The 25,708-nt window shown below is 51.3% G+C and overlaps 3 protein-coding genes across 5 annotated transcripts in view; 2 read left to right on the top strand and 1 right to left on the bottom strand.

Moving 5' to 3' along the window:
* Positions 1–665: 665 nt before the first annotated feature.
* On the top strand, positions 666–10,042 carry ushbp1 (Usher syndrome 1C binding protein 1). 2 transcript variants are annotated; one of them, XM_056604026.1, is made up of 14 exons: positions 666–784; positions 1,603–1,829; positions 2,049–2,179; positions 2,391–2,554; positions 2,802–2,986; positions 3,188–3,480; positions 4,283–4,396; positions 4,627–4,718; positions 4,868–5,003; positions 5,752–5,968; positions 6,159–6,326; positions 6,986–7,071; positions 7,727–7,831; positions 8,527–10,042. In XM_056604026.1, the coding sequence occupies exons 5-14, from the start codon at positions 2,873–2,875 to the stop codon at positions 8,690–8,692; spliced, it is 1,491 nt and encodes a 496-aa protein (XP_056460001.1). In that variant the 5' UTR covers positions 666–784; positions 1,603–1,829; positions 2,049–2,179; positions 2,391–2,554; positions 2,802–2,872; the 3' UTR covers positions 8,693–10,042. The 2 variants fall into 2 exon arrangements, with proteins under 2 accessions (XP_056460001.1, XP_056460000.1); XM_056604025.1 differs by having other exon boundaries at positions 2,049–2,554.
* A 4,851-nt stretch (positions 10,043–14,893) lies between these two features.
* Positions 14,894–24,036, top strand: nr2f6b (nuclear receptor subfamily 2, group F, member 6b). 2 transcript variants are annotated; one of them, XM_056604291.1, is made up of 6 exons: positions 14,894–15,353; positions 16,103–16,685; positions 18,132–18,226; positions 20,084–20,424; positions 20,854–21,100; positions 23,740–24,036. In XM_056604291.1, exons 2-6 carry the CDS (start codon positions 16,378–16,380, stop codon positions 24,012–24,014), a joined length of 1,266 nt encoding a protein of 421 aa, XP_056460266.1. In that variant the 5' UTR covers positions 14,894–15,353; positions 16,103–16,377; the 3' UTR covers positions 24,015–24,036. The 2 variants fall into 2 exon arrangements, with proteins under 2 accessions (XP_056460266.1, XP_056460267.1); XM_056604292.1 differs by having other exon boundaries at positions 14,894–16,685.
* A 1,423-nt stretch (positions 24,037–25,459) lies between these two features.
* si:ch73-61d6.3 (occludin) overlaps positions 25,460–25,708 on the bottom strand; it is an 18,610-nt gene continuing 18,361 nt past the window's right edge. Inside the window, exon 9 of the mRNA XM_056603446.1 lies at positions 25,460–25,708. This exon is cut by the window's right edge and continues 3,812 nt beyond it. The gene's annotated coding sequence lies outside the window, so the exon portion shown is untranslated.

Genomic DNA, 25,708 nt, shown 5'->3' with positions numbered 1-25,708 from the left:
ATAAAGAGGTACTTATGTTTTTAGCCATGAGCTACATTAGGTAGGGCCATCTGTGCTGGTTAGAGTTAGGTTAGGGCCCATTAAATATCGAAAAACGATATAGTGATGACCAACCCCCCAGAACGAAAAATAAATACGTGGTGGTGGTGGTGGGAGGTGGTGGTGGGAGGTTGGAGGTGGTGGGTGGGGGGAGGTGGAGGGTGGAGGGAGGTGGTGGTGGGAGGTTGGAGGTGGTGGGTGGGGGGAGGTGGAGGGTGGGGGGAGGTGGTGGTGGGAGGTTGGAGGTGGTGGGTGGGGGGAGGTGGAGGGTGGGGGGAGGTGGTGGTGGGAGGTTGGAGGTGGTGGGTGGGGGGAGGTGGAGGGTGGGGGGAGGTGGAGGGTGGAGGGAGGTGGTGGTGATCAGAGTTTTTTTGCTCAGGCTTTGTTAGCTTTGCCAACAGCCCTCTTGTTACAGAGACATCCTGGAGAGCTGTGGGCAAACTCACAGCACTTTCACTGATCAGAGAGAGAGAGAGAGAGAGAGAGAGAGAGAGAGAGAGAGAGAGAGAGAGAGAGAGAGAGAGAGAGAGGAAAGAGAGAGAGAGAGAGAGAGAGAGAGAGAGAGAGAGAGAGAGAGAGAGAGAGAGAGAGAGAGAGAGAGAGAGAGAGAGGGGGGGGGGGATGAGTTGAGAGGGTAGGTTTCACCACGGATAATGATGACTTTGTGGCAGTATGCGGTGGGAGGATTAGTAACTTTGTCCCGAAGGTTGGATCCACGTTGAGGATGAAGAGGTGAACCATGAAGGTAAGTCATTATCATCAAGGGCTTAAGTGGAGGCACGCACGCACACGCACACACACACACACACACACACACACACACACACACACACACACACACACACACACACACACACACACACACACACACACACACACACACACACACACACAGGGCCTGGCCACTGAACAGGACTTAAATTTCTCTCTCTTTTAATTGTTGAACTCAGAAAAAAGGTCCTGAACTTGCAACTGAATCAGTTTGTAAACCACAGTTAACCGAGTTATTTGCAACCTTTTATAATACTACAAATAACCTAGTTATTTGTAGTATTATATTTTTGTTGATTCATATAATAGTATTACTGTAACATAGCATGATTAGAACATCCACATGAGTAACAACCATTCTGGGTTCCACATTTAATACTCAAGACAACACAACTGACCGCTGTTCTAATGTAAAACATATCAGTCATAAAACTCTTTTGCATCAGCCAATAGTTAAATATATATACTAAATAGTTCTAAAAACCAATCATGCTGCTTCTCGTTCTCCTGTGTAAATAAGGATGGGCTGAGCATGATTTCCCCAACAGGAAGTCAGCTCACAGGATGTTTCTGTTTCCTGCTTTTCCGCTCTTCAAAACAATAGCTGCTGAAGTTCTCAACAATAACAACTGTGTCAGAATGACAATAACAGATTTTCTTTCCCTATGACTACAACTTCAAAACTGTAGTTCTGCTGCTCGAAAAAGCTGAACACCTCATCTACTTTAAAGGGAAATTGCTCGAATCACAACTTATCATATCAATAAAAAGATTCCTCCATGTTTGTTCCAGCTGCAGAACGGCCAGCTGGTTCACTGTGAGGACACCGGCTCTTGTGCGCAGCGGGCCCTTGGGGCCATGACCCGGGCAGAGCAGGGCCCCCAGACGGGGGCCCCTGGGGGGACCGAGCCCACAGAGCCCTCCCCAGCTGAGCTGGTTCAGTGCCAAGAGGACATGGGCTCCTTGCTCAGCTCCATCGCCGAGCTCAACGTGAAGATTGGGAGACTGAAGGCGCCCAGGTGGGGGAGTTCCTACGTCTCCATATAGTCGTTTTGTCTTTCAACTTTAATATTTTTGCCAATTTTGTACTCACAACGCAACGATGCCAGACACTTGATACTCTTTAATAAGAAACATTCTTATTTTATGAAGTAATCAGCGAGGGGGTAGAGGGTTCTGCTCAGGGCTGTGTGTGTCCACCTAATACGAACAAGCCTTGATAACATGTTTCTGTGCAGCGAACCAGAGGACTTTAAACCCTCCAGAGTATCCCAACCTGTGCTTCAAGGCTTGTGGCACCACAGGCTTCTCACTGGAGGCCAAGAGAGGCACCCAGCCCCAGGCTCTGACCGAGGCCCTCCTAACCCGGGTGGGCACACACAACCTTTCACCTTAGTTTTTTGACGTTTCATATTTTTTGTATGTTCTTTACTACCAAAATAATTTCCATATCTATGTAAAAATCCCAAGTAAATTATGTATCTAAAGAAGAACAACTAGGACTAGGTCCATTGCCAGAAAATACTATTGGATTATTCCCCATAAACAAAGTGACTGCCGTCTAACTTTTCTTCCACCAGAGGGCAGACGTGAGTTATGGCCCAAACTACAGAAGGCTCTTACGGCTGTGGAGAGGTCCGTCAATACCAGGCGCAAATGGGCCATTCTCACCACTGCTACGGATCTGGTCAGACAGACAGAACACCTCGTAGCAGCTGAAACAATCACAGCGTCAGCGACGCAGGTCTGAAAGTAGACAATCACAACATAAACAATCCAATTTAACAGATATCTTTTAAATAATAAATTAATAAAAACACGATAATCACTGCACACCACAACTAAAATTAAACTAAGATTGGAGTAACTGCATAAACATATAAAAAATGTGATTTACAATAGGAAATGTAAGACTCATTTATCGAATGTCTCCTGCAGTATATCCAATGTTCTGCGCTGCTTACATGACGATCTGTACAAACCCTTTTCAGATTCTGGAGGAGATACAAAGAGAGTTGGGGATTTCGTTTCCTCCAGCAATGCCAAATCTAGAACGTCCACAATGCCGTATCCACAGCAGCTTGGGGGCGGAGACGCAGGCGCCCCCCACGCCCCCCCCACGCCCCCCCCCAGCCCCATCCCTCTGATGGGAGAGATGGGCAGCCTGCGGAGGAAGGTATCCTCCAAGTCACCTTTTATTGATTTAAAAAACAGTCCATGCATTGTTTCCAACGGCTCTAGATACCTTACACTTATTACCTTTTGGCACTTTTTTCGACAAATGAGGCTGAGGACAATTCAAGTTGGAATCAGTATTGGCTAAAAGAGAGAAATGATAAAGTCCCCGGGTGGGACCTGTGTGCTGTTCTCCCCACAGCTGGAGGGTCTGCAGAAGGCCTGGAGCTCCAGGATTCCCTCCCCTCTCTACAGCCCTCCCGGGGCCTCCCCGTGTGGGCCTCGGAGCCCCAGGCTGACCTCGCCGCCTCCCTACCCCGGCTCCCCCCTGCTCCTCAGGAGGCCGCTGCGAGCCTTCACAGCTCCTCTCTCCACGCTCAGGGACACCTCCCCCCCCGGCTCCCCCCGGCCTGCCAGGGCCCCGGGGGTCCGCAGCACGTCACCGGCCCCCAACTCAGCCAGCAGCCACGAGAGCGAGACAGAACGGTTGCAGAGGTAGGGTGGGGGTCAGGACCGGCTCAACTCAGTGTTAGGGTTAGGGGGGGGCTGGTTTACCAGTGTCTCTGTAGGACGCTCACCTCAGTGTGGTGGGGGCTGGTTCACCAGTGTCTCTGTAGGACGCTCACCGCAGTGTGGTGGGGGCTGGTTTACCAGTGTCTCTGTAGGACGCTCACCTCAGTGTGGTGGGGGCTGGTTTACCAGTGTCTCTGTAGGACGCTCACCGCAGTGTGGTGGGGGCTGGTTTACCAGTGTCTCTGTAGGACGCTCACCGCAGTGTGGTGGGGGCTGGTTTACCAGTGTCTCTGTAGGACGCTCACCTCAGTGTGGTGGGGGCTGGTTTACCAGTGTCTCTGTAGGACGCTCACCTCAGTGTGGTGGGGGCTGGTTCACCAGTGTCTCTGTAGGACGCTCACCTCAGTGTGGTGGGGGCTGGTTCACCAGTGTCTCTGTAGGACGCTCACCTCAGTGTGGTGGGGGCTGGTTCACCAGTGTCTCTGTAGGACGCTCACCTCAGTGTGGTGGGGGCTGGTTCACCAGTGTCTCTGTAGGACGCTCACCTCAGTGTGGTGGGGGCTGGTTCACCAGTGTCTCTGTAGGACGCTCACCTCAGTGTGGTGGGGGCTGGTTTACCAGTGTCTCTGTAGGACGCTCACCTCAGTGTGGTGGGGGCTGGTTTACCAGTGTCCCTGTAGGACGCTCACCTCAGTGTGGTGGGGGCTGGTTCACCAGTGTCTCTGGGTAGGAGGTCCCTCTTCATGGGGGGGCATGGTATATGAATACATAATGAACCCTCCAGGTACGTCGAGCGGCTGCGGGCGAGGAACCAGCGCCTGAGCTCCGCTCTGGAGCGGCGGACGGCCGAGCCACCGCAGGGGGACCGGCCCACCCTGCAGATGGCCCTGGCATACTGGTACACACACACACACACATGCACTCACACACATGCACTCACACACATGCACTCACACACATGTATGTTGAGTATACAGGTGACAGACTGTTTATCAAACTATGTATTCCATTAATTCTATACAAATAAACACGTGGTGTTGTGTACAAGGTCGAGGTTGCATTGTGTATCCACTCCCGTTTGGGTAAAGATGATGCTTGGATGATCTGATTGTGGTTTTGTATCGACAGCCAGGAATGTGAAGAAGCTTATAGCGAACTACTGTCCCTGTATGAGTTGAACAAACAACAAGGCGTTGAGGTCTGCCAGTTCCCATCATCAGGCGAGTGAATGCTTTATCAACAACCTGTTTAAAACCCCTAACGCAAACGCTGACCGCATTCCATAGTACACATTCACACTCTCATAAAAAAAGAAATCACAGCCTCAATCTATATTCAAACTCAAGAATGATCATCTTCCACCCTTCAGGCCCCGCTGGGGACCTGCAGCAGTCTAGTAGTCCGCCACACCGCTTCAGGTTCCCCGAGGCCCATCAGCTGTCCACTTCCTTCTCCACAGCAGGGGGCGCTGTGGGGGGCGACGGTTGGACTCTAGCTGAGCAGAGGTACTGGGAGGTAACCTTTATAATCCAAAACAAAGGGATGCACGACTGGTGGTTATGCTCATGTTCATTGAATGAAATTGGATGTTGATAGATGCTACGTTGTGCCAGATGAGTCATCAGCAGAGAATTTAAACCTTTCATGAAACGTGCACCCATAGTCTTATCCTTGAACCCTTCATCTCACACTATTGAAGCACAGGGGGGTTAGGGTTAGGGTTAGGGTCAGGGTCAGAGTTAACACTGATGGGGGTTAGGGTCAGGGTTAGGGTTAACACTGATGGGGGTTAGGGTTAGGGTCAGGGTCAGAGTTAACACTGATGGGGGTTAGGGTCAGGGTTAGGGTTAACACTGATGGGGGTTAGGGTCAGGATTTGGGTTAACACTGATGGGGGTTAGGGTCAGGGTTAGGGTTAACACTGATGGGGGTTAGGGTCAGGGTTAGGGTTAACACTGATGGGGGTTAGGGTCAGGGTTTGGGTTAACACTGATGGGGGTTAGGGTCAGGGTTTGGGTTAACACTGATGGGGGTTAGGGTCAGGGTTTGGGTTAACACTGATGGGGGTTAGGGTCAGGGTTTGAGTTAACACTGATGGGGGTTAGGGTCAGGGTTAGGGTTAACACTGATGGGGGCCGTTCTCTGCATGGCTCCTCAGGGTTAGGGTTAGGGTTAGGGTTAGGGTTAGGGTCAGGGTTAGGGTCAGGGTTAGGGTTAACACTGATGGGGGCCGTTCTCTGCATGGCTCCTCAGGGCCGCTTCCGTCGGGCGGGAGGCCGCTCTCCGGCTGCATATCCAGGGTCTGACCGCCGTGCGGCCCCTGAGGACTGGAGGAGAAAGGCCCCTGGTCCCCGCCCCCGGGCTGGCCCCAGACCCGGGCCCCGCTACATATGGGCTGGAGCTGCAGGAGGATGAGCGGGCGAGGGGTACAGAGAAGAGTCTGCTGTTCGAGGAACCTTTCACCGTCGGGGTAAAGTTGTTATAATCTCTTGTGCAAGAGGAATAAAAGTCCTTCAAAATCGAGCAGGTCCTGTTGCAGATCAACTGTTCAATGAAGAGAAGAGTGCAGATAAAAGACATACATGAACCATCACCATTATTTCCAATGAAGTTCCATTAAATGGAGCTAAGTTTCTATTGATCTATGTTCACCCGGTCAGGAGGAGATGGCCGAGCGGTCGGCTGAGACCCACCTGGCAGAGGAGGAGCTGAGGTGCCTGGACTGGGCTCTGCAGGCCCTGAAGGCCCAGGATTCTCCCCCCGGCCCCCCTCTGGCACCGCACCCCCAGAGCCCCGGAGTGGGGCTGCTGCACCGCGCTGAACCCCAGGTTAGGTTTAGGGTTAGGGTTAGGGGGTTAGGTTAAGGGGTTAGGGTCAGTTGGGCCGCTGCATCGCGCTGAACCACAGGTTGGGGAGAGAAGCGTTCCGAGCGCCATGACATTGCGGGACCTTCGGTGACCTCCACACATTTAAAGAATCTAAAACGGTACAGCTGTGGAGATCACCCCGGGAGGGCTGAGGGGGGGGCTGAGGGGTGGGCCTGGTGCCAAGACACCCCCGATTTAAATCGACCCCTCGCGGGAAATCAAACATCCACCAAAGCAGCCTCCCTCCAGGCCAACGGGAGATATTTTTGTTCCACAAGGTCCTTTGGCAGCGCTGCCCTGCTGCAGTACTCAGCCGAGGGTTACCTCCATGAGCTGGAGGCGCCGCAGCTACCGCCGCGCAGCTACCGCCGCGCAGCTACCGCCGCGCAGCTACCGCCGCGCAGCTACCGCCGCGCAGCTACCGCCGCGCAGCTACCGCCGGCACATGTTCCCCCTTGAAGGACACGAGCTAAAGTATCAACGTCGGCATCGTTTTTGTATTCTAAGGATCAAGGAAGGGGACTATGATCAGGAAGAACTGGGATGCAACTGTTCCTACTCTAAAGGGGTTAAAGTAATATGAAAGACTCAGGTGGTAACTAATCCTGTTTTTGTTTCAGTCACTTCCTGAAGCGGAAGACAATGGGAACACCTCTCGTTCTCAGAAGAAAGACAATCTGGAAGAGCTCCACGTTATATTTCAAAGGTGCAACAATGAGTTGAAGCTTTGACATAATCCAAAGATTTTATGTTGGATTGATTATTAATCGAGTTACACCTGAGATAATGTTACTCAAGCCTCCTCCCCAGGGTGACAAAGTGTTTTCTCATCTTCATTTTAACATCAGGTTATTGCTTATGAGTTTTGTAATCCTGATGTCCCTGAAACAGAAACCCTTTTAGATTGATGAAGATGATTACAAAAACCAGAGTTGTTCTCAGCCTGTTGTGCTCTTTATAAATGTCCTCTCTTGTTATAAGTCTATGAACAGAATGGAAACAACAACAAACTATAAGGCTACGTTTCACATCTGCACACAAATTTGCACAGGTGTCTAAACTCAAAGATATGTGTGAGGGGAATGTTTAATTTCTTTCTTTCTGAGACTCCCTCCTCCCACTTAACTTGAATGACTTAGAGCAACACTCATCTTTGTGAGATCAGGGTGGAGTCAACAGTCAACTGATAAAAAGTGGCGTACAGGACCGAAGCAGACAGAACATTAGCCTAGAATTAGCCTACTTATGGTTGCTATGCCACACACATCTGTGTACTAGTGCCGTATTTTCTTTTAAACTCCTTAGTATTGGTAAGGGGACAGTTTACAGTGTGTAAACTGTCAGCTTGTCTTCCCATCCAGAGATCAAGGTTTGAAGAAGAGACTGTCCCTCGTTCGGGAGTCCTTGGCCACAGCTCTCCGGGACAGCGCCCCCCGCAGACGGGACAGCGATGACCCCACAAGCCGGTACACGTCCTAGTCGTTTACAAATCCTAGAATATCTTGATCCCCTTTTCTGCTTCATGGCAGCCCCCTAGCTAAGGCTTAACTATAACTATAGCCCTATAACTAAGGCTTAACTATAACTATAGCCGTATAGCTAAGGCTTAAATATAACTATAGCCCCATAGCTAAGGCTTAACTATAACTGTAGCCCTATAACTAAGGCTTAACTATAACCCTAGCCCTATAGCTAAGGCTTAACTATAACTATAGCCGTATGGCTAAGGCTTAACTATAACTGTAGCCCTATAACTAAGGCTTAACTATAACTATAGCCCTATAACTAAGGCTTAACTATAACTATAGCCGTATGGCTAAGGCTTAACTATAACTATAGCCGTATGGCTAAGGCTTAACTATAACTTTAGCCGTATGGCTAAGGCTTAACTATAACTATAGCCGTATGGCTAAGGCTTAACTATAACTTTAGCCGTATGGCTAAGGCTTAACTATAACTATAGCCGTATGGCTAAGGCTTAACTATAACTATAGCCGTATGGCTAAGGCTTAACTATAAGTTATAGTTAAGCCTGAGATGTGGAGCTATAGTTATAGTCTATAACTATAGCCCCACAGCTCAGGCTTAACTGTAAGTTATAGCTCAGGCTTTTCTCCTCATTGTGGTCACATATCTGATGAGTAAATCAATTGTATTTTAGGAAAGCAGCGAGCGCTCACAGGAGCAGCCGGAGGAGGTACCAGGAGCAGGTATGGAGGCTGGAGCAGAAGGTGGCAGCCATGTCCCAGAGCCATCTGAGTCAGATAGCCGGCCTGAAGGCCACCGTGGAGGCCCTGGAGGGGAGGCGGGAAGAGACGGCTCTGTGACCGTACCAAACACCTTTAACCTTTATTAGATCGGCCCTGTGTTACATCATAACCCCAACACCTTAAGGGACATAAGAACCTGTGTTACATCATAACCCCCACACCATAAAGGACATTAGAACCTGTGTTATATCTCTCTGGGCAGAATAATGTTGGTATTGTTTTGTTTGAGGATCAAATCTGTGGTCTTTCCGCCAGAAGGTGAAAGTAAAGTAAATTAGACTGAAAAACAAAAAGAGTTTGTCAGTTTGTCTGGTCTTTGCAGCCTTGCTGGGTTGGACTAAAACGCACACACACACACGGACATGCACGCACAAGCACACGCACACTCACACACACACACGCACACACACAGACACACAGAGACATATAATGGTTGACAGCTTGCACTCATGGTCCTTTGACAGTTTGTCTATAGCTTGGGTAAATCCATCCTCTGTGTTTAGGCCCTGTTGGCCCCTGGGTTTAGGCCCTGTTGGCCCCTGGGTTTATTGGCCCCTGGGTTTGGCCCCTGTGTTTAGGCCCTGTTGGCCCCTGGGTTTGGCCCCTGTGTTTAGGCCCTGTTGGCCCCTGTGTTTAGGCCCTGTTGGCCCCTGGGTTTGGCCCCTGTGTTTAGGCCCTGTTGGCCCCTGTGTTTAGGCCCTGTTGGCCCCTGTGTTTGGCCCCTGTGTTTGGCCCCTGGGTTTAGGCCCTGTTGGCCCCTGTGTTTAGGCCCTGTTGGCCCCTGGGTTTAGGCCCTGTTGGCCCCTGGGTTTATTGGCCCCTGGGTTTAGGCCCTGTTGGCCCCTGGGTTTAGGCCCTGTTGGGCCCTGGGTTTAGGCCCTGTTGGCCCCTGTGTTTAGGCCCTGTTGGCCCCTGGGTTTAGGCCCTGTTGGCCCCTGGGTTTGGGCCCTGTTGGCCCCTGGGTTTAGGCCCTGTTGGCCCCTGTGTTTAGGCCCTGTTGGCCCCTGTGTTTAGGCCCTGTTGGCCCCTGGGTTTGGCCCCTGGGTTTAGGCCCTGTTGGCCCCTGGGTTTGGCCCCTGGGTTTAGGCCTGTTGGCCCCTGGGTTTAGGCCCTGTTGGCCCCTGGGTTTGGCCCCTGGGTTTAGGCCCTGTTGGCCCCTGGCTTTGGCCCCTGTGTTTGGCCCCTGGGTTTGACCTGACAGCATCAGAGCTACATCTTGAGGGGTTGAGAGCTGGACTAGAAGGTCATCAGCTCCTCAAGAGGTCCTATTCACTCTGCTCTTCCTTCTGTAATCTATACATATGTGTGTTTGTATAGATTCATATATGTATATATATATATGTGTGTGTATATATTAATATATATATATGTGTGTATATATCTTACCTGTAATATATCTATATATATATATATACCTTGCGTATATAGATTCATATATATATGTGTGTGTATAGATTCTTATATATATAATATATTTTATATGCATAAATATATGTGTATATATATTAGTATATTTATATATATGTGTGTATATATATTGATATATATGTGTATATATAGATTTATATATACAAGGTTAACCTTGACTAAAGAGCCTCTGAATGAACGCTTTGTGTAAAGACTGATATCTTCACTGATAACCAGCTCGTGTTACACCGTCTGTTTGTTTCCTGCTAATGGGCCAATAGGATTATGAAGTCAAACACAGAAGGTAAATACAGTGTCTGCCTGTCGGTCTTCAGGCCTCCAGCGGGGCTGAACAATGGCTCCTGCTGCTGGGTTAGGGCTAGGGCTAGGGCTAGGGCTAGGGCTAGGGCTAGGGCTAGGGCTAGGGCTAGGGCTAGGGCTAGGGCTAGGGTTAGGGTTAGTGCGTGTGCGTTTGTTTATCTGTTTGTTGCTCTAGCAACAGCAGCTCAATGCCCGGCTTCCGGTTTAAGGCGGCTTGGTTTGCAGCTACGAGCTAATGAGGTCACTGAGCTCCTCAGACCGCAGCACTAGATTAGGGTTATGAAGGTGAAGGGGAGGGGCCTGCAGCTAATCCTGTTAGTATCTTAGAAGTCCTCCATTGAGCTGATTAACAACATTTTTACCAACATCCCAAAGAACACTGTTGACCTGCAAGGTCTGGCCAAAGGCAGGAGGCTATGGCCAACAGGGCAGGAGGCTACGGCCAACAGGGCAGGAGGCTACGGCCAACAGGGCAGGAGGCTACGTCCAACAGGGCAGGAGGCTACGGCCAACAGGGCAGGAGGCTACGGCCAACAGGGCAGGAGGCTACGGCCAACAGGGCAGGAGGCTACGGCCAACAGGGCAGGAGGCTACGGCCAACAGGGCAGGAGGCTACGGCCAACAGGGCAGGAGGCTACGGTCAACAGGGCAGGCTTAAAGAGATGGCGGACGGCAGCAGGCGGTAGAACGGCGCCATCATCCATATGTTGGATAGATGCGGACAGATTCTGAACCAAAAGAGGTTATCTCTACAAACATGACCATGGGAGACCAATCTATTGGAACCATCTCTCCTGGCTTCACTAAAATATTCATCAACGGTACAATTTGGCAATATCACTGGACACTGATGTTTCAGTGAATCCAGGAGAGACGGTTTTGGATCACCCCGACTGTTGATTTCCTTTAATCTCTCATTAACTGACCAGGAACCAGAACGAAGGCGAACATCATTTGTAAATCCTGGGACAACTGATTAAAAGAAGGTTTCTTGTTTGCATAATTTGTCCCCAGTAAATCTGGCATTGGTGTAATCGTTGTTTGATAATCTGGTCACTGCTGCAACCCCGAATGAGAAGCTAAAGTACAACAGCATTCAAATGACGATATCATCATCATCATCATCATCATCATCATCATCATCATCATCATCATCATCATCATCATCATCATCATCATCAATCCTTTATTTAACCAGGTAGAAATTCATTGAGATCAACATTTCTTTTACGAAGGGCAAATCAAATAGCCCTTCACTTCAGATGCCCTGTCCCCTTGCCCATGTTTGAATGAGGCCACATGAAACCCATCTCAACCAGAAGCTCCACTATCAGCTCTAACCCTAGCCCAACTGGCAGACATGTTGTTCTCCACAGAAGCTTCTGATCTGTTGACAACAACGCGCCAAACAACAAATGTGGAGCTTCCCACCATCTACAGCCAAGGGGGGGGGGGGGGGGGGCGTAGAGAGAGAGAGAGAGAGAGAGAGAGAGAGAGAGAGAGAGAGAGAGAGAGAGAGAGAGAGAGAGAGAGAGAGACAGAGACAGAGACAGAGAGAGAGAGAGAGAGAGAGAGAGAGAGAGAGAGAGACAGAGACAGAGACAGAGACTGAGAGAGAGAGAGAGAGAGAGAGAGAGAGAGAGAGAGAGAGAGAGAGAGAGAGGGGAGAGACTGAGAGTGAGAGAGAGAGGGAGTGTATGGGAGAGTATGAGTATGACTTCTGGCCTGTGGGCCAAAGGGCAGTGGGGCTAATGAGAAGGGAACAGGAGTCATGTGCTCAGAGACTTCATACCACAACAACAAGGTTAAAGTTTAACTCCCTCGCCAAAGGCCTCTGCACCTTTCAAGTAATGCAAGCTACGGTCAAGCGAGCAGGACATCCCCAAAACACACATATACGTACGGCTTTGATTGGACAAACTTCAAATAACCATTTCTCTACCTTTTTTCTCCTTGTGTTAAAAGTGTGTGTGTGTGTGTGTGTGTGTATATGTGTGTGTGTGTGTGTGTGTGTGTGTGTGTGTGTGTGTGTGTGTGTGTGTGTGTGTGTGTGTGTGTGTGTGTGTGTGTGTGTGTGTGTGTGTGTGTGTGTGTGTGTGCGTGCGTGTGTGATTGTGCGTGCGTGGGGAGCGTGCTTCTGCGTTCTCTGTTGGCTGACTTAGCCTGACTGCTGAATGCAGGGACCAGACCAAAGTAGACTGTTGAGAACTGCTGAGTTCCTGACCTGTAGTTCAAAGATGCACACACACACACACACACACACATACACACACACACGCAAACACACACACATGCATCCCCTCCCCATACACACACACACACACACACACACACACACACACACACACACACAAACACACACGCAAACACACACACATGCATCCCCTCCCCATACACACACACACACACACACACACACACACACACACACACACACACACACAAACAAACACACACGCAAACACACACACATGCATCCCCTCCCCATACACACACACACACACACACACACACACACACACACACACACACACACACACACACACACACACACACACACACACACGCAAACACACAAACACACACACACGTTATATGTATGCTATATCACATGCATACATCTATAACATAGCGCTATTAGCATTGCAAACACAGTGGAAGACTCCCATAACCTCCTCCACATCCAAACGCTAGCAGAGAAGGGAAGCGTCCTTTGGTTTCTCTCGGGTCACAGAGTTTGTTCCTCACTGTCTGTGGAGCATGTGACCAGCGACAGGTTCAGGACACACAGCGCTTTGAGGACGCCTTCAATACGTTCTCTGTGGAGTTCTTTACTCTGCAATCTGGAGGCTATTTCAATACTCTGCTGTGGGCTCAGATTGTCCGTTTACTTCAATAAATGTTCAAGATGCCGTTCAAATGACCGCCGTGTTTGCATCTCTTCAAAATAGTTGTGCTTACATGTAACTTTTGTAATCTATCTGGGATTTGTCTCTTTTTGCAAATGGCTGAGAATCCAGGATATGTCAGCCTTAGCCTAGAGCCTAGACCCCCTAGACCCCCTAGACCAATACGTAACCCAGACCCTAACCCAGAACCCCTAGACCCAGACCCAGACCCAGACCCAGACCCTGACCCAGACCCCCTAGACCCCCTAGACCAATACGTAACCCAGACCCTGACCCAGACCCCCTAGACCCAGACCCTGACCCAGACCCTGACCCTGACCAGGGCAGCGGTGTAAAATAAGTACTAGAGGATCATGTAACCTTCTGCTCAACTGCAACAGCAGCAACAACAACAACAACAACAACAACAACAACAACAACAACAACAGGACAGAGAGGAGGACAGAGAGGAGGACAGAGAGGAGGACAGAGAGGAGGACAGAGAGGAGGACAGAGAGGAGGACAGAGAGGACAGAGAGGAGGACAGAGACAGAGAGGAGGACAGAGAGGAGGACAGAGAGGAGGACAGAGAGGAGGACAGAGAGGACAGAGAGGAGGACAGAGAGGACAGAGAGGAGGACAGAGAGGACAGAGAGGAGGACAGAGAGGAGGACAGAGAGGAGGACAGAGAGGAGGACAGAGAGGAGGACAGAGAGGACAGAGAGGAGGACAGAGAGGAGGACAGAGAGGAGGACAGAGAGGAGGACAGAGAGGAGGACAGAGAGGACAGAGAGGAGGACAGAGAGGAGGACAGAGAGGAGGACAGAGAGGAGGACAGAGAGGAGGACAGAGAGGAGGACAGAGAGGAGGACAGAGAGGACAGAGAGGAGGACAGAGAGGAGGACAGAGAGGAGGACAGAGAGGAGGACAGAGAGGAGGACAGAGAGGACAGAGAGGAGGACAGAGAGGAGGACAGAGAGGAGGACAGAGAGGAGGACAGAGAGGAGGACAGAGAGGAGGACAGAGAGGAGGACAGAGAGGAGGACAGAGAGGAGGACAGAGAGGACAGAGAGGGAAGAGAGGAGGACAGAGAGGAGGACAGAGAGGACAGAGAGGACAGAGAGGGCAGAAGGAGCCCTTCCATGGGCTTGGTGTACTGGCCTGAGGCTCCCCTGCCTTGTTTTAGGGCTGTATTGTGGTAACTCCCTGCACACCCCGGCTGGCCTGGGGTCAGGGCTTACAGAGGTAGTAAACAGTCAGTGAGGATTCTTTTCTCTGTGTGTGTGTGTGTGTGTGTGTGTGTGTGTGTGTGTGTGTGTGTGTGTGTGTGTGTGTGTGTGTGTGTGTGTGTGTGTGTGTGTGTGTGTGTGTGTGTGTGTGTGTGTGTGTGTGTGTGTTTGTGTGTGTGTGTGCGTGCATGTGTGTGGCTTCAGCCCACTCTGTGCTCTTTGACTCTACTGGCCTTATAAGGCAGCCAGTGCCATGGCAACCACAGGGCTTGAATAGCAGTGTCAAATCCCTGAGCACACAAGCTCACTCTCTCCAGGCTGGGAGAGGGAGAGAGAGAGGAGCAGTAGGAGGAGAGAGGGGCAGTAGGAGGAGAGAGGGGCAGTAGGAGGAGAGAGGGGCAGTAGGAGGGGAGAGGGGCAGTAGGCCTGTCTGGGCTGCACACTGGGGTCTGGCTCCCACTAGGGTCTGGGACTGGATTATTTTGCCGGTGCTTTGCCTAATTTATTCCTGCTGGGGCCGCGAAGCTCCGGAGGAGAAAGGGACGGGCGGAAGAGTGCAACAGTACGCCCCGACCGGCACGCGGAGCTGCACTGACAAAACAAGAGGAGAACCAGCCCTAACCCTTACACCGTACAGAGACAGGATCTGAAGAGCTCTGGAACCTCGCACACGTTGTCTGGGGTTTTCTGTTCTTTGGTAAGGCGGTTGTGGCAGAAGAGCCAGAGGAACTCGGAGCAGAGGACTCAACGGGGCCAAGGACACCGCAGGACTTGTTGGATGAACTTTGATCTCGAAAGACTGTTCAGAGAGAGGAAGAGGACTTACATTAATTCATACCAAGCCTGGGAGAACTCCCTGGACAACGTTTACCAGTACGCTACAAAGCTGCTCCTCCACGCCACAGCCAACATATTAAACTGTAGAAAGGATATCAAAATACCTTTTTATATAGCTGAGAGGAAAAACAATGTTCTTCCTCTTGCACAGACTCAGTGAGATGATCTTGAACCGTGAGATCAGCAGATAACTCAACGCAGCAGGAACAGGTCGGACTCGTTTAAGGGAAGAGGGCAGGGCAGTTTAACCCTGCCTGAAGGCGGCTAGTGCCCCCCCCCCCTCCTCCTCCTCTCGCCTTTTCTGAGAAGTAATGAAAGAGACAGCAAGCGAGAGAGAGAGAGAGAGAGAGAGAGAGAGAGAGAGAGAGAGAGAGAGAGAGAGAGAGAGAGGGAAAGAGAGAGAGGGGGGGAGAGAGAGAGAGAGACAGAGAGAGAGAGAGAGAGAGAGAGAGAGAGAGAGGGAAAGAGAGAGAGGGGGGGAGAGAGAGAGAGAGAGAGAGAGAGAGAAAGAGAGAGATCACGCAAAGAACAGTCTGAGATTCTTCCAGTTAGAGTAGGAGAGTTTAAGTCCCCCACTTCTTGGTGGGGATTAGGGTAAGATTAGGTGTTTTTCGTCATCGAGGAGAAAAGCAAGAGAGCAAGGGAGGGAGGGAGGGAAGGCAACAAGGAGTAATTTAGTGTTTCCTGTGAGAGGGCAGGCTGCACCCTTTTCTCTGCCGTGAACTTTGAACCACTCCACTTGTGTCTGACTTCTTCTCCCCCCCCTTCTTTCTCTCAAACCTCAGGAGCCATTACTCTGAGGTCAAGACAAGAAGAGGTGGAACCGAGAAGAGGAGAGAAAGCCCCAAGTCCTCTGAAGGACCTCCAGGTCATTCAGCACTGGGGTAGAGGTCAACCCCCCCGAGGGACTCTCGGACTAGTTCTTCAACTTGGGCTCTTTGTTATCCACCCTTCTCCTCGAGGAGGGGGGACAGGCTACTCTGATCCTGGAGCCCTAGCGGTCTCCCCCATGCAGTAGCAGAGGACTGTCCTCCAGCGGACTACTTGAAGGGTGCGTCGTATGTTTGACGGGGCTGTGCCTCGCGGTAACATGGCCATGGTGAGCGGGGGATGGGGCGAGCCCAACGGGGACACCAACGGACTGGGCGGGGGTGGGGGGAAGCTGTTCCTGAAGCGGGACGCGGAGGGGGGCTCGCCGCGGGCCGGCGGCAGCGACGCCGAGGCGGCGGACGAGGACCGGGCGTGCGTGGTGGACTGCGTGGTGTGCGGCGACAAGTCCAGCGGCAAGCACTACGGCGTGTTCACGTGTGAGGGCTGCAAGAGCTTCTTCAAGAGGAGCATCCGGAGGAACCTCAGCTACTCCTGCAGGTAAGAGGAGAGGACTAAATACAGTAATGTTTACAGGACGGGGTCGTAGAGGACTAAATACAGTAATGTTTACAGGACGGGGTCGTAGAGGACTAGATACAGTAATGTTTACAGGACGGGGTCGTAGAGGACTTGATACAGTAATGTTTACAGGACGGGGTCGTAGAGGACTTGATACAGTAATGTTTACAGGACGGGGTCGTAGAGGACTTAATACAGTAATGTTTACAGGACGGGGTCGTAGAGGACTTCATACAGTAATGTTTACAGGACGGGGTCGTAGAGGACATGATACAGTAATGTTTACAGGACGGGGTCGTAGAGGACTTAATACAGTAATGTTTACAGGACGGGTAGAAGTCAGTCTACCCTGTTAACCCTTAATCCTCAGCGTAGATAGTGAGAAATGTATTTATTTATTCAACAACGTCGCTGTTGGTTCTTTTTATTACCGGTATATTTGTATATGCATAAATATAAACGCAGAGATTATTTTCTATTGTTTTTCGATTTGGTGAATACGAGGTAATAACATTTTCCACGTATAACGGCCTGTTTTAATATGCTGCAACCTTGGATGTGACGAACCATACACCTTGGGAGAAAGAGAGAGAGAGAGGGATAAAGGATTACTGAATGGCCTGAAGCTCCACGATGAAGTGCTGTTTTGCCTTATAGGTCAACATGCTTATTATATTCCTGACAGGCAGCATAATATTCCACCTTGATTTGCTGTCCTTACATAAACAAACCTCATAGGTGTTCCTTTAAGAGCCGGTTGCTTCCCCCCCAGACGGAATGCGTCTTTACAGTCATGTGAAGAGCAGGCCCCTCTGCTGAAACACACTGGCTCTCTTTCCCAAGACCGCCTCTCGCGCTGTAAATGGCAACAAGGGCGGCACAGCTGATGATTTACAAAGGTCACCGCCGTGATAGTTGTTCAGCCACACTGGCTCACACAGGTCACTCATCATAGGGGTCAGAGAGAGAGAGAGAGAGAGAGAGAGAGAGAGAGAGAGGGGGGGGGGGGAGCGGGAGCGAGAGAGAGAGAGAGAGACAGAGAGAGAGAGAGAGAGAGAGAGAGAGAGAGAGAGAGAGAGAGAGAGAGAGAGAGAGAGAGAGAGAGAGAGAGAGAGAGAGAGAGAGAGACAGAGAGAGAGAGAGAGACAGAGAGAGAGAGAGGGGGGAGGGAGCGGGAGAGAGACAGAGAGAGAGAGAGAGAGAGAGAGAGAGAGAGAGAGAGAGAGAGAGAGAGAGAGAGAGAGAGAGAGCGGGGGGGGAGGGAGCGGGAGAGACTGAACTTTTATCATTTCATTTTATTGTGGTCTGCGGCTGGGAGACCCTTTAATATTCTACAACAATGAGGTCATCCGGTGACTTTCATAAAAGCCACTAATAGTAGATCCTTTGTTCTCTATCTCAAAGCAGTTCTCTCTTCCTGCGCAGGTCAAACAGAGACTGCCAAATAGACCAACATCACCGAAACCAGTGCCAATTCTGTCGGCTAAAGAAATGCTTTCGTGTTGGCATGCGCAAAGAAGGTATCTGTCATAATATCTGCATTGTTCTTTTTATCCGGGCCAATAGAAAGTGGGTTGATGAACAACATTGAATATCAACACTGAATAACACTACGTTTACAGTGCTGTTCCCAACTTGACCTTTGACACCGAAACAAGCCAGTTACTAACAGTCACATGACATTACCCGACTTGTGGCACACACACACACACACACACACACACACACACACACACACACACACACACACACACACACACACACACACACACACACACACACACACACACACACTCACGCAAGCAGGCTACACACACACACGCAGAGACACACAATTCTACAACACCACTGACATTCCATTTCCAAATACCCTTGGCAGCTGCTCTGGGATGTGTTTACCGTCCATGGAAACACCTGCCTGGGAGTCTATTAGGTTAGGGTGAGGGCTAGCCCTAACCCGAACCCTGCCTGGGGAGGGTTAGCCCTACCCTAGCCTCACACACTCCCCAGGCAGGGTTAGGGTTAGCCCTAACCCTGACCCTGCCTGGGGTCTGTTAGGTTCGGGGTAATGGTGGAAGACAAGCTTTTTGTTTGTAGCAAAAAAAGAAATAATGGTCATAGTGCTACATATATTTAACCAAAACTAAAACCTATTTTGTGTTGTGGTCATAATGCCCTTGTCAGGGAGACCCTATTGTTGCTGTAACAGCCTAGTAGCGTTACTAGGTTGTTAGTAGGTTACTAGGCTGTTAGTAGGTTACTAGGCTGTCAGTAGGTTACTAGGCTGTCAGTAGGTTACTAGGCTGTCAGAAGGTTACCAGGCTGTCAGTAGGTTACTAGGCTGTCAGTAGGTTACTAGGCTGTCAGTAGGTTACTAGGCTGTCAGTAGGTTACCAGGCTGTCAGTAGGTTACTAGGCTGTCAGTAGGTTACTAGGCTGTCAGTAGGTTACTAGGCTGTCAGTAGGTTACTAGGCTGTCAGTAGGTTACTAGGCTGTCAGTAGGTTACTAGGCTGTCAGTAGGTTACTAGGCTGTCAGTAGGTTACTAGGCTGTCAGTAGGTTACTAGGCTGTCAGTAGGTTACTAGGCTGTCAGTAGGTTACTAGGCTGTTAGTAGGTTACTAGGCTGTCAGTAGGTTACCAGGCTGTTAGTAGGTTGTTGAGCAGTTGGGTTAGGGTTAGGGTTAACCCCAACCCTAACCCGGAGCAGTTGTCATCGACTGCATTGGAGCCAGTTGCCAAATCCCCTACAACCGCCGACACCCACTTAAGGTCACACACTGACACGTGATATGTAAAGAGAAGCTTCTGATCCACAGCAATCTAAACACCTGCCTGGTGGGGGGGAGGGGGGGTATATAGCAGATAATAGATCAATCATTTCCCCCTGTAGAGCCTTCCACATATCATGCCACACTTTAAGTCCCCAAAGTCCCAATATCCACCTTCCGCCCATATTGATGCTTATCCAAGCATTACAATTTAGTTCTGAAGCTTATTTGACGTTGATCTGATTAATATTAGCACAATACATAAGTATCATGCTAATCATTTGGCAGCATATCCATGAGGTTGACTTTAACGAGGTATGTGTATAGGCTTCATACCTTCTGGCACCTCTGAGTTGTCTGTATGACTTTGTAAACCAGGGTTAGGTTTGGGTTAGGGTTAGCTAACCCTAACCCTAACCCTCTGAGTTGTCTGTATGAGGGTTAGTAAAGGGTTTGTAAACCATTACCTGAGGGACATTTAACCTTCCCCGCCCTTCAGACCTTCAGCAGAGATTCTCCTCCTATGTCAACATCACACGGTTTACATGACCTTCTCCAACCGGTTGTCTAACCCCCCCCCCCCCCCCCCCCCCCCGTCTCCTCAAGCTGTCCAGCGCGGCCGCATCCCCCCCACCCACCCGGGCATCAGTCCCACCTCCGTGGGGGGGGCCTTGGGGGGCCCCGGCCACATCGGGGGTGACTACTTCAACGGCCAGCCGGTCTCAGAGCTCATCTCCCTGCTGCTCCGGGCCGAGCCGTACCCCAGCAGCCGCTACGCCGCCCCCTACGGCCAGACGCAGGCCGCCCCCAGCGGGGGGGCCGCCCCCAGCGGGGCCTCCGCCATGGGCATCGACAACATCTGTGAGCTGGCCGCCCGGCTGCTGTTCAGCACCATCGAGTGGGCCCGGAACATCCCCTACTTCCCCGAGCTGCCCGTCTCCGAGCAGGTCAGGGGCCGCTCTGCTCCCGTTGGCTCATCACCAGGGGCCCATGTAGGGCCCCTAACCCTAACCCTAACCCTAACCCATGTAGGGCCCCTAACCCTAACCCTAACCCTAACCCTTACGCTAAGAGTGCTCTCTGTTTACCTGAGGATGTACTCCTGGCTTTCCTGAGCTCAGCACTGATAGGCCGATATATTATGGTATGTCTAGGACCGTCAGTGCTGCCCTTTGGCCCTCAGGCCTCCTGACAGTCACTCATACTCGGCCAGGCTAAATAATGCAGTGCGGTAACAAACATGAAATTGCTAAATTAATAATTACAAAAATGTAATAAGTAAAACAGATGAATACAATACAAACTATGTTCGGAAAATAGAATTAAGGTTTTCTCCGGTTCGTCTCCTGACACGCTGGCCTCACTGCGACCCCCAGGTGGCGCTCTTGCGTCTGAGCTGGAGCGAGCTGTTCATCCTGAACGCGGCCCAGTCGGCGCTGCCTCTCCACATGGCCCCCCTGCTTGCCGCCGCCGGCTTCCACTCCTCGCCCATGTCCGCTGAGCGCGTGGTGACCTTCATGGACCAGGTGCGCGTGTTCCAGGAGCAGGTGGACAAGCTGAGCCGCCTGCAGGTCGACTCGGCCGAGTACAGCTGCCTCAAGGCCATCGCCCTCTTCACCCCCGGTGAGCCTAACCCTAACCCAGTAACCCTAACCCTAACCCTAACCCTCTTCACCCCCGGTGAGCCTAACCCTAACCCAGTAACCCTAACCCTAACCCTCTTCACCCCCGGTGAGCCTAACCCTTACCCTAACCCTAACCCTCTTCACCCCCGGTGAGCCCAACCCTTACCCTAACCCAGTAACCCTAACCCTCCTCACCCCCGGTGAGCCCAACCCTTACCCTAACCCTAACCCTCTTCACCCCCGGTGAGCCCAACCCTTACCCTAACCCTAACCCTAACCCTCTTCACCCCCGGTGAGCCCAACCCTTACCCTAACCCAGTAACCCTAACCCTCTTCACCCCCGGTGAGCCTAACCCTAACCCAGTAACCCTAACCCTCCTCACCCCCGGTGAGCCCAACCCTTACCCTAACCCTAACCCTCTTCACCCCCGGTGAGCCTAACCCTTACCCTAACCCTAACCCTCTTCACCCCCGGTGAGCCTAACCCTAACCCTAACCCAGTAACCCTAACCCTCTTCACCCCCGGTGAGCCTAACCCTTACCCTAACCCTAACCCTCTTCACCCCCGGTGAGCCTAACCCTTACCCTAACCCTCGCCCTCCCAGTGGAACACTGGGACCAATGGACCTCTAACTGGGACCAATGGACCTCTTACTGGGACTAATGAACCTCTAACTGGGACCAATGGACCTCTTACTGGGACTAATGAACCTCTAACTGGGACTAATGAACCTCTTACTGGGACTAATGAACCTCTTACTGGGACCAATGAACCTCTTACTGGGACCAATGGACCTCTTACTGGGACCAATGGACCTCTTACTGGGCTTCACACCTATTGCAGCGTTACACAAAAACTCTTGAAATAGCTTCTTGGTTCACTTTAACACTTGACGCACATTTTTAGCTATACTCTATATGACACACATTTATAGCAGTTTACTTTTTCTAATGTGTTAATGTATCACAAACAATTAACGCAGAGGAATTCACCCAGTAGGAATAAAACGAGGCTGAAGTCCCGTGGAAGTTTAAAAGGAATAAAAAAAAAAAAAAGTTGAACTGGTACGCATGAAGTGTGTGAACAACGTGTCTCTCCTTTAGGGGCTCAGGGTTAGGGAGACCACAACATGGGGCCTGTGAAACCTCCAGACTGTAACTGGGATAACTGGGATAACTGGGTTAACTGGGACAAAGGCAAATCCAAAATAAATGGTATTGAATTGAAATACAAAGAATGTGAATGGATGCATATCGCATAACTCAGGCAGGCGATGGGTCCCCAATGTGGACCTGGGATCAAGCATAGTGAGGTGAAGGAGGTGGTTAGGGTTAGGGTTAGGGTTAGGGTTAGGGTTAGTGGATGAAACACATGGGTTAGGGTTAGTGGATGAAACTTGGGTTAGGGTTAGTGGATGAAACACATGGGTTAGGGTTAGTGGATGAAACATGGGTTAAGGGTTAGTGGATGAAACATGGGTTAAGGGTTAGTGGATGAAACATGGGTTAGGGTTAGTGGATGAAACATGGGTTAAGGGTTGGTGGATGAAACACGGGTTAGGGTTAGTGGATGAAACACATGGGTTAGGGTTAGGGTTAGTGGATGAAACATGGGTTAGGGTTAGTGGATGAAACACATGGGTTAGGGTTAGTGGATGAAACATGGGTTAGGGTTAGGGTTAGTGGATGAAACATGGGTTAGGGTTAGTGGATGAAACATGGGTTAGGGTTAGTGGATGAAACATGGGTTAGGGTTAATGGATGAAACATGGGTTAGGGTTAGGGTTAGTGGATGAAACATGGGTTAGGGTTAGTGGATGAAACATGGGTTAGGGTTAGTGGATGAAACATGGGTTAGGGTTAGTGGATGAAACACATGGGTTAGGGTTAGTGGATGAAACATGGGTTAGGGTTAGTGGATGAAACATGGGTTAGGGTTAGTGGATGAAACATGGGTTAGGGTTAGTGGATGAAACATGGGTTAGGGTTAGTTGATGAAACATTGGTTAGGGTTAGTGGATGAAACATGGGTTAGGGTTAGTGGATGAAACATGGGTTAGGGTTAGTGGATGAAACATGGGTTAGGGTTAGTGGATGAAACATGGGTTAGGGTTAGTGGATGAAACATGGGTTAGGGTTAGTGGATGAAACATGGGTTAGGGTTAGTGGATGAAACATGGGTTAGGGTTAGGGTTAGTTGATGAAACATGGGTTAGGGTTAGTGGATGAAACATGGGTTAGGGTTAGTGGATGAAACATGGGTTAGGGTTAGTGGATGAAACATGGGTTAGGGTTAGTGGATGAAACATGGGTTAGGGTTAGGGTTAGTTGATGAAACATGGGTTAGGGTTAGTGGATGAAACATGGGTTAGGGTTAGTGGATGAAACATGGGTTAGGGTTAGTGGATGAAACATGGGTTAGGGTTAGTGGATGAAACATGGGTTAGGGTTAGTGGATGAAACATGGGTTAGGGTTAGTGGATGAAACATGGGTTAGGGTTAGGGTTAGTTGATGAAACATGGGTTAGGGTTAGTGGATGAAACATGGGTTAGGGTTAGGGTTAGTTGATGAAACATGGGTTAGGGTTAGTGGATGAAACATGGTGAAGTGACGGAGGTGTGTCTCTCCCCCGGCAGACGCGTGCGGGCTGACAGACTCCGCCCAGGTGGAGGCGCTACAGGAGAAGGTCACGGAGGCGCTGAGCGAGTACGAGCGCTCGCAGTACCCCGGGCAGCCGCAGCGCTTCGGCCGCCTGCTGCTGCGGCTGCCTGCGCTGCGCGGCGTGCCCGCCGGCCTCATCTCACAGCTCTTCTTCATGCGTCTGGTCGGGAAGACGCCCATCGAGACGCTCATCAGGGACATGCAGCTGTCAGGCAGCTCCATCAGCTGGCCATATGTGCCGGGTCAGTGAGCATCAGCCTCTACCCCGCCCCCTCCACCACGACACCACCACCACCACCACCACCACCACCACCACCACCCCCGCCCCCTCCACCACGACACCACCACCACCACCACCAACCCCTCCTCCACCACCACCACCACCACCACCACCACCACCTCCTCCACCTCCACCACCACCACCACCACCACCACCACCTCCTCCACCACCACCACCACCACCTCCTCCACCACCACAACCACCACCACCACCACCAACCCAGCCCCCTCCACCACGACACCACCACCACCACCACCACCACCACCACCACCACCAACACCTCCTCCATCACCACCCCCGCCCCCTCCACCACGACACCACCACCACCACCACCACCACCACCACCAACCCCTCCTCCACCACCACCCCCGCCCCCTCCACCACGACACCACCACCACCACCACCACCACCTCCGCCACCACCACCCCTGCCCCCTCCACCCCCACCACCACCCCCGCCCCCTCCACCCCGCCCCCTCCACCACGACACCACCACCACCACCACCCCCACCAACCCCTCCTCCACCACCACCACCACCCCCACCACCACCTCCACCACCCCTGCCCCCTCCACCCCCTACACCACCTCCAACACCACCACCACACCCGCCCCCTCCACCCCGCCCCCTCCACCCCGCCCCCTCCACCACCACCACCACCACCACCAACCCCTCCTCCACCACCACCACCCCTGCCACCTCCACCCCCGCCCCCTCCACCACCACCACCACCAACACCACCCCCGCCAACCCCTCCTCCACCACCACCACCACCCCCACCAACCCCTCCAACACCACCACCACCCCCGCCCCCTCCACCACCACCACCCCCGCCCCCAGCACCACCCCCACCATCCACATCCCCCCTCCACCACCCCGCCCCCCCGAAATAGCGTAACAGAAGCAGGGATGGAGGAGAGATGGAGAGCAGAACAACAGCACAAGGTCAGCATTAATACCACAATAAATGAGGGCAGGGCTTGTTTGTTTTGGTGCTTGTTCCAGGGGTCCAGTCTCTTGGCGTTACCTTCCGTCAACCTAAGGTCTGTCTTAGTTCCTCTGCCCCTCAGATATTAACTGGACATGTTCAGCTCTGGTCTGTGGAGGGTAAGGACAGGAGGGCCCACGACACAGCACTTCTCCTTCTGCTGTGGTCTGAGCCTTAACCCCTGATCTCTGATCTCTGTCTGAGTCGAAGCAGAAGGACTTCAAGGAAACGACATTACTACCTCTACGATCCAGCCCCTGGACCAGATCCTGCTCTGAGCCCAGGCTCTGTGTTTCCCTGTCTGCGTATCGTTTGTTTTTGTATGATGACACTGATAGCACATAGGGTGTTGTATTTTAACGGCTGGGGACTTTTCCGTTGATCGTAGCCAATGTTAGGTTGGCCAACATGCCTCGTTACCAAATACTGGGTTTGTTCAGGCAGATCAGCAACAAACAAAATTCCCCAGACTAAGGATCATTTTACGCAATAAGAATAGATAACATGATAGTGGAAAACACACACACCTGTCAACCCGTTCCCCTCAGATGAATGCTACTCCTGTTCTTATCATTACCTCATGTTTTATATCCACAGAGACAAAGATTGTATGGTGAACTGTTCATGTGCTTATAGTCGATTACCATAAAAAGGGATCATCAGCATCATCACACAACC

The sequence above is a fragment of the Gadus chalcogrammus genome, chromosome 12, assembly GCF_026213295.1.
Source record: "Gadus chalcogrammus isolate NIFS_2021 chromosome 12, NIFS_Gcha_1.0, whole genome shotgun sequence".
In the NCBI taxonomy this organism is placed as follows: Eukaryota; Metazoa; Chordata; class Actinopteri; order Gadiformes; family Gadidae; genus Gadus; species Gadus chalcogrammus.
This window is presented reverse-complemented; position numbering and strand designations above follow the sequence as displayed.

Bases quoted from the DNA above. Each gene is read 5' to 3' on its own strand.
- ushbp1 (XM_056604026.1), top strand. From the start codon at position 2,873: ATGCCGTATCCACAGCAGCTTGGGGGCGGAGACGCAGGCGCCCCCCAC. The intron at 4,719-4,867 runs GCGAGTGAATGC...TCCACCCTTCAG, and splicing joins CTGCCAGTTCCCATCATCAG to GCCCCGCTGGGGACCTGCAG. The intron at 5,004-5,751 runs GTACTGGGAGGT...ATGGCTCCTCAG, and splicing joins TGGACTCTAGCTGAGCAGAG to GGCCGCTTCCGTCGGGCGGG.
- nr2f6b (XM_056604291.1), top strand. From the start codon at position 16,378: ATGTTTGACGGGGCTGTGCCTCGCGGTAACATGGCCATGGTGAGCGGG. The intron at 18,227-20,083 runs GTATCTGTCATA...CGTCTCCTCAAG, and splicing joins TGTTGGCATGCGCAAAGAAG to CTGTCCAGCGCGGCCGCATC. The intron at 21,101-23,739 runs GTGAGCCTAACC...CTCCCCCGGCAG, and splicing joins CATCGCCCTCTTCACCCCCG to ACGCGTGCGGGCTGACAGAC.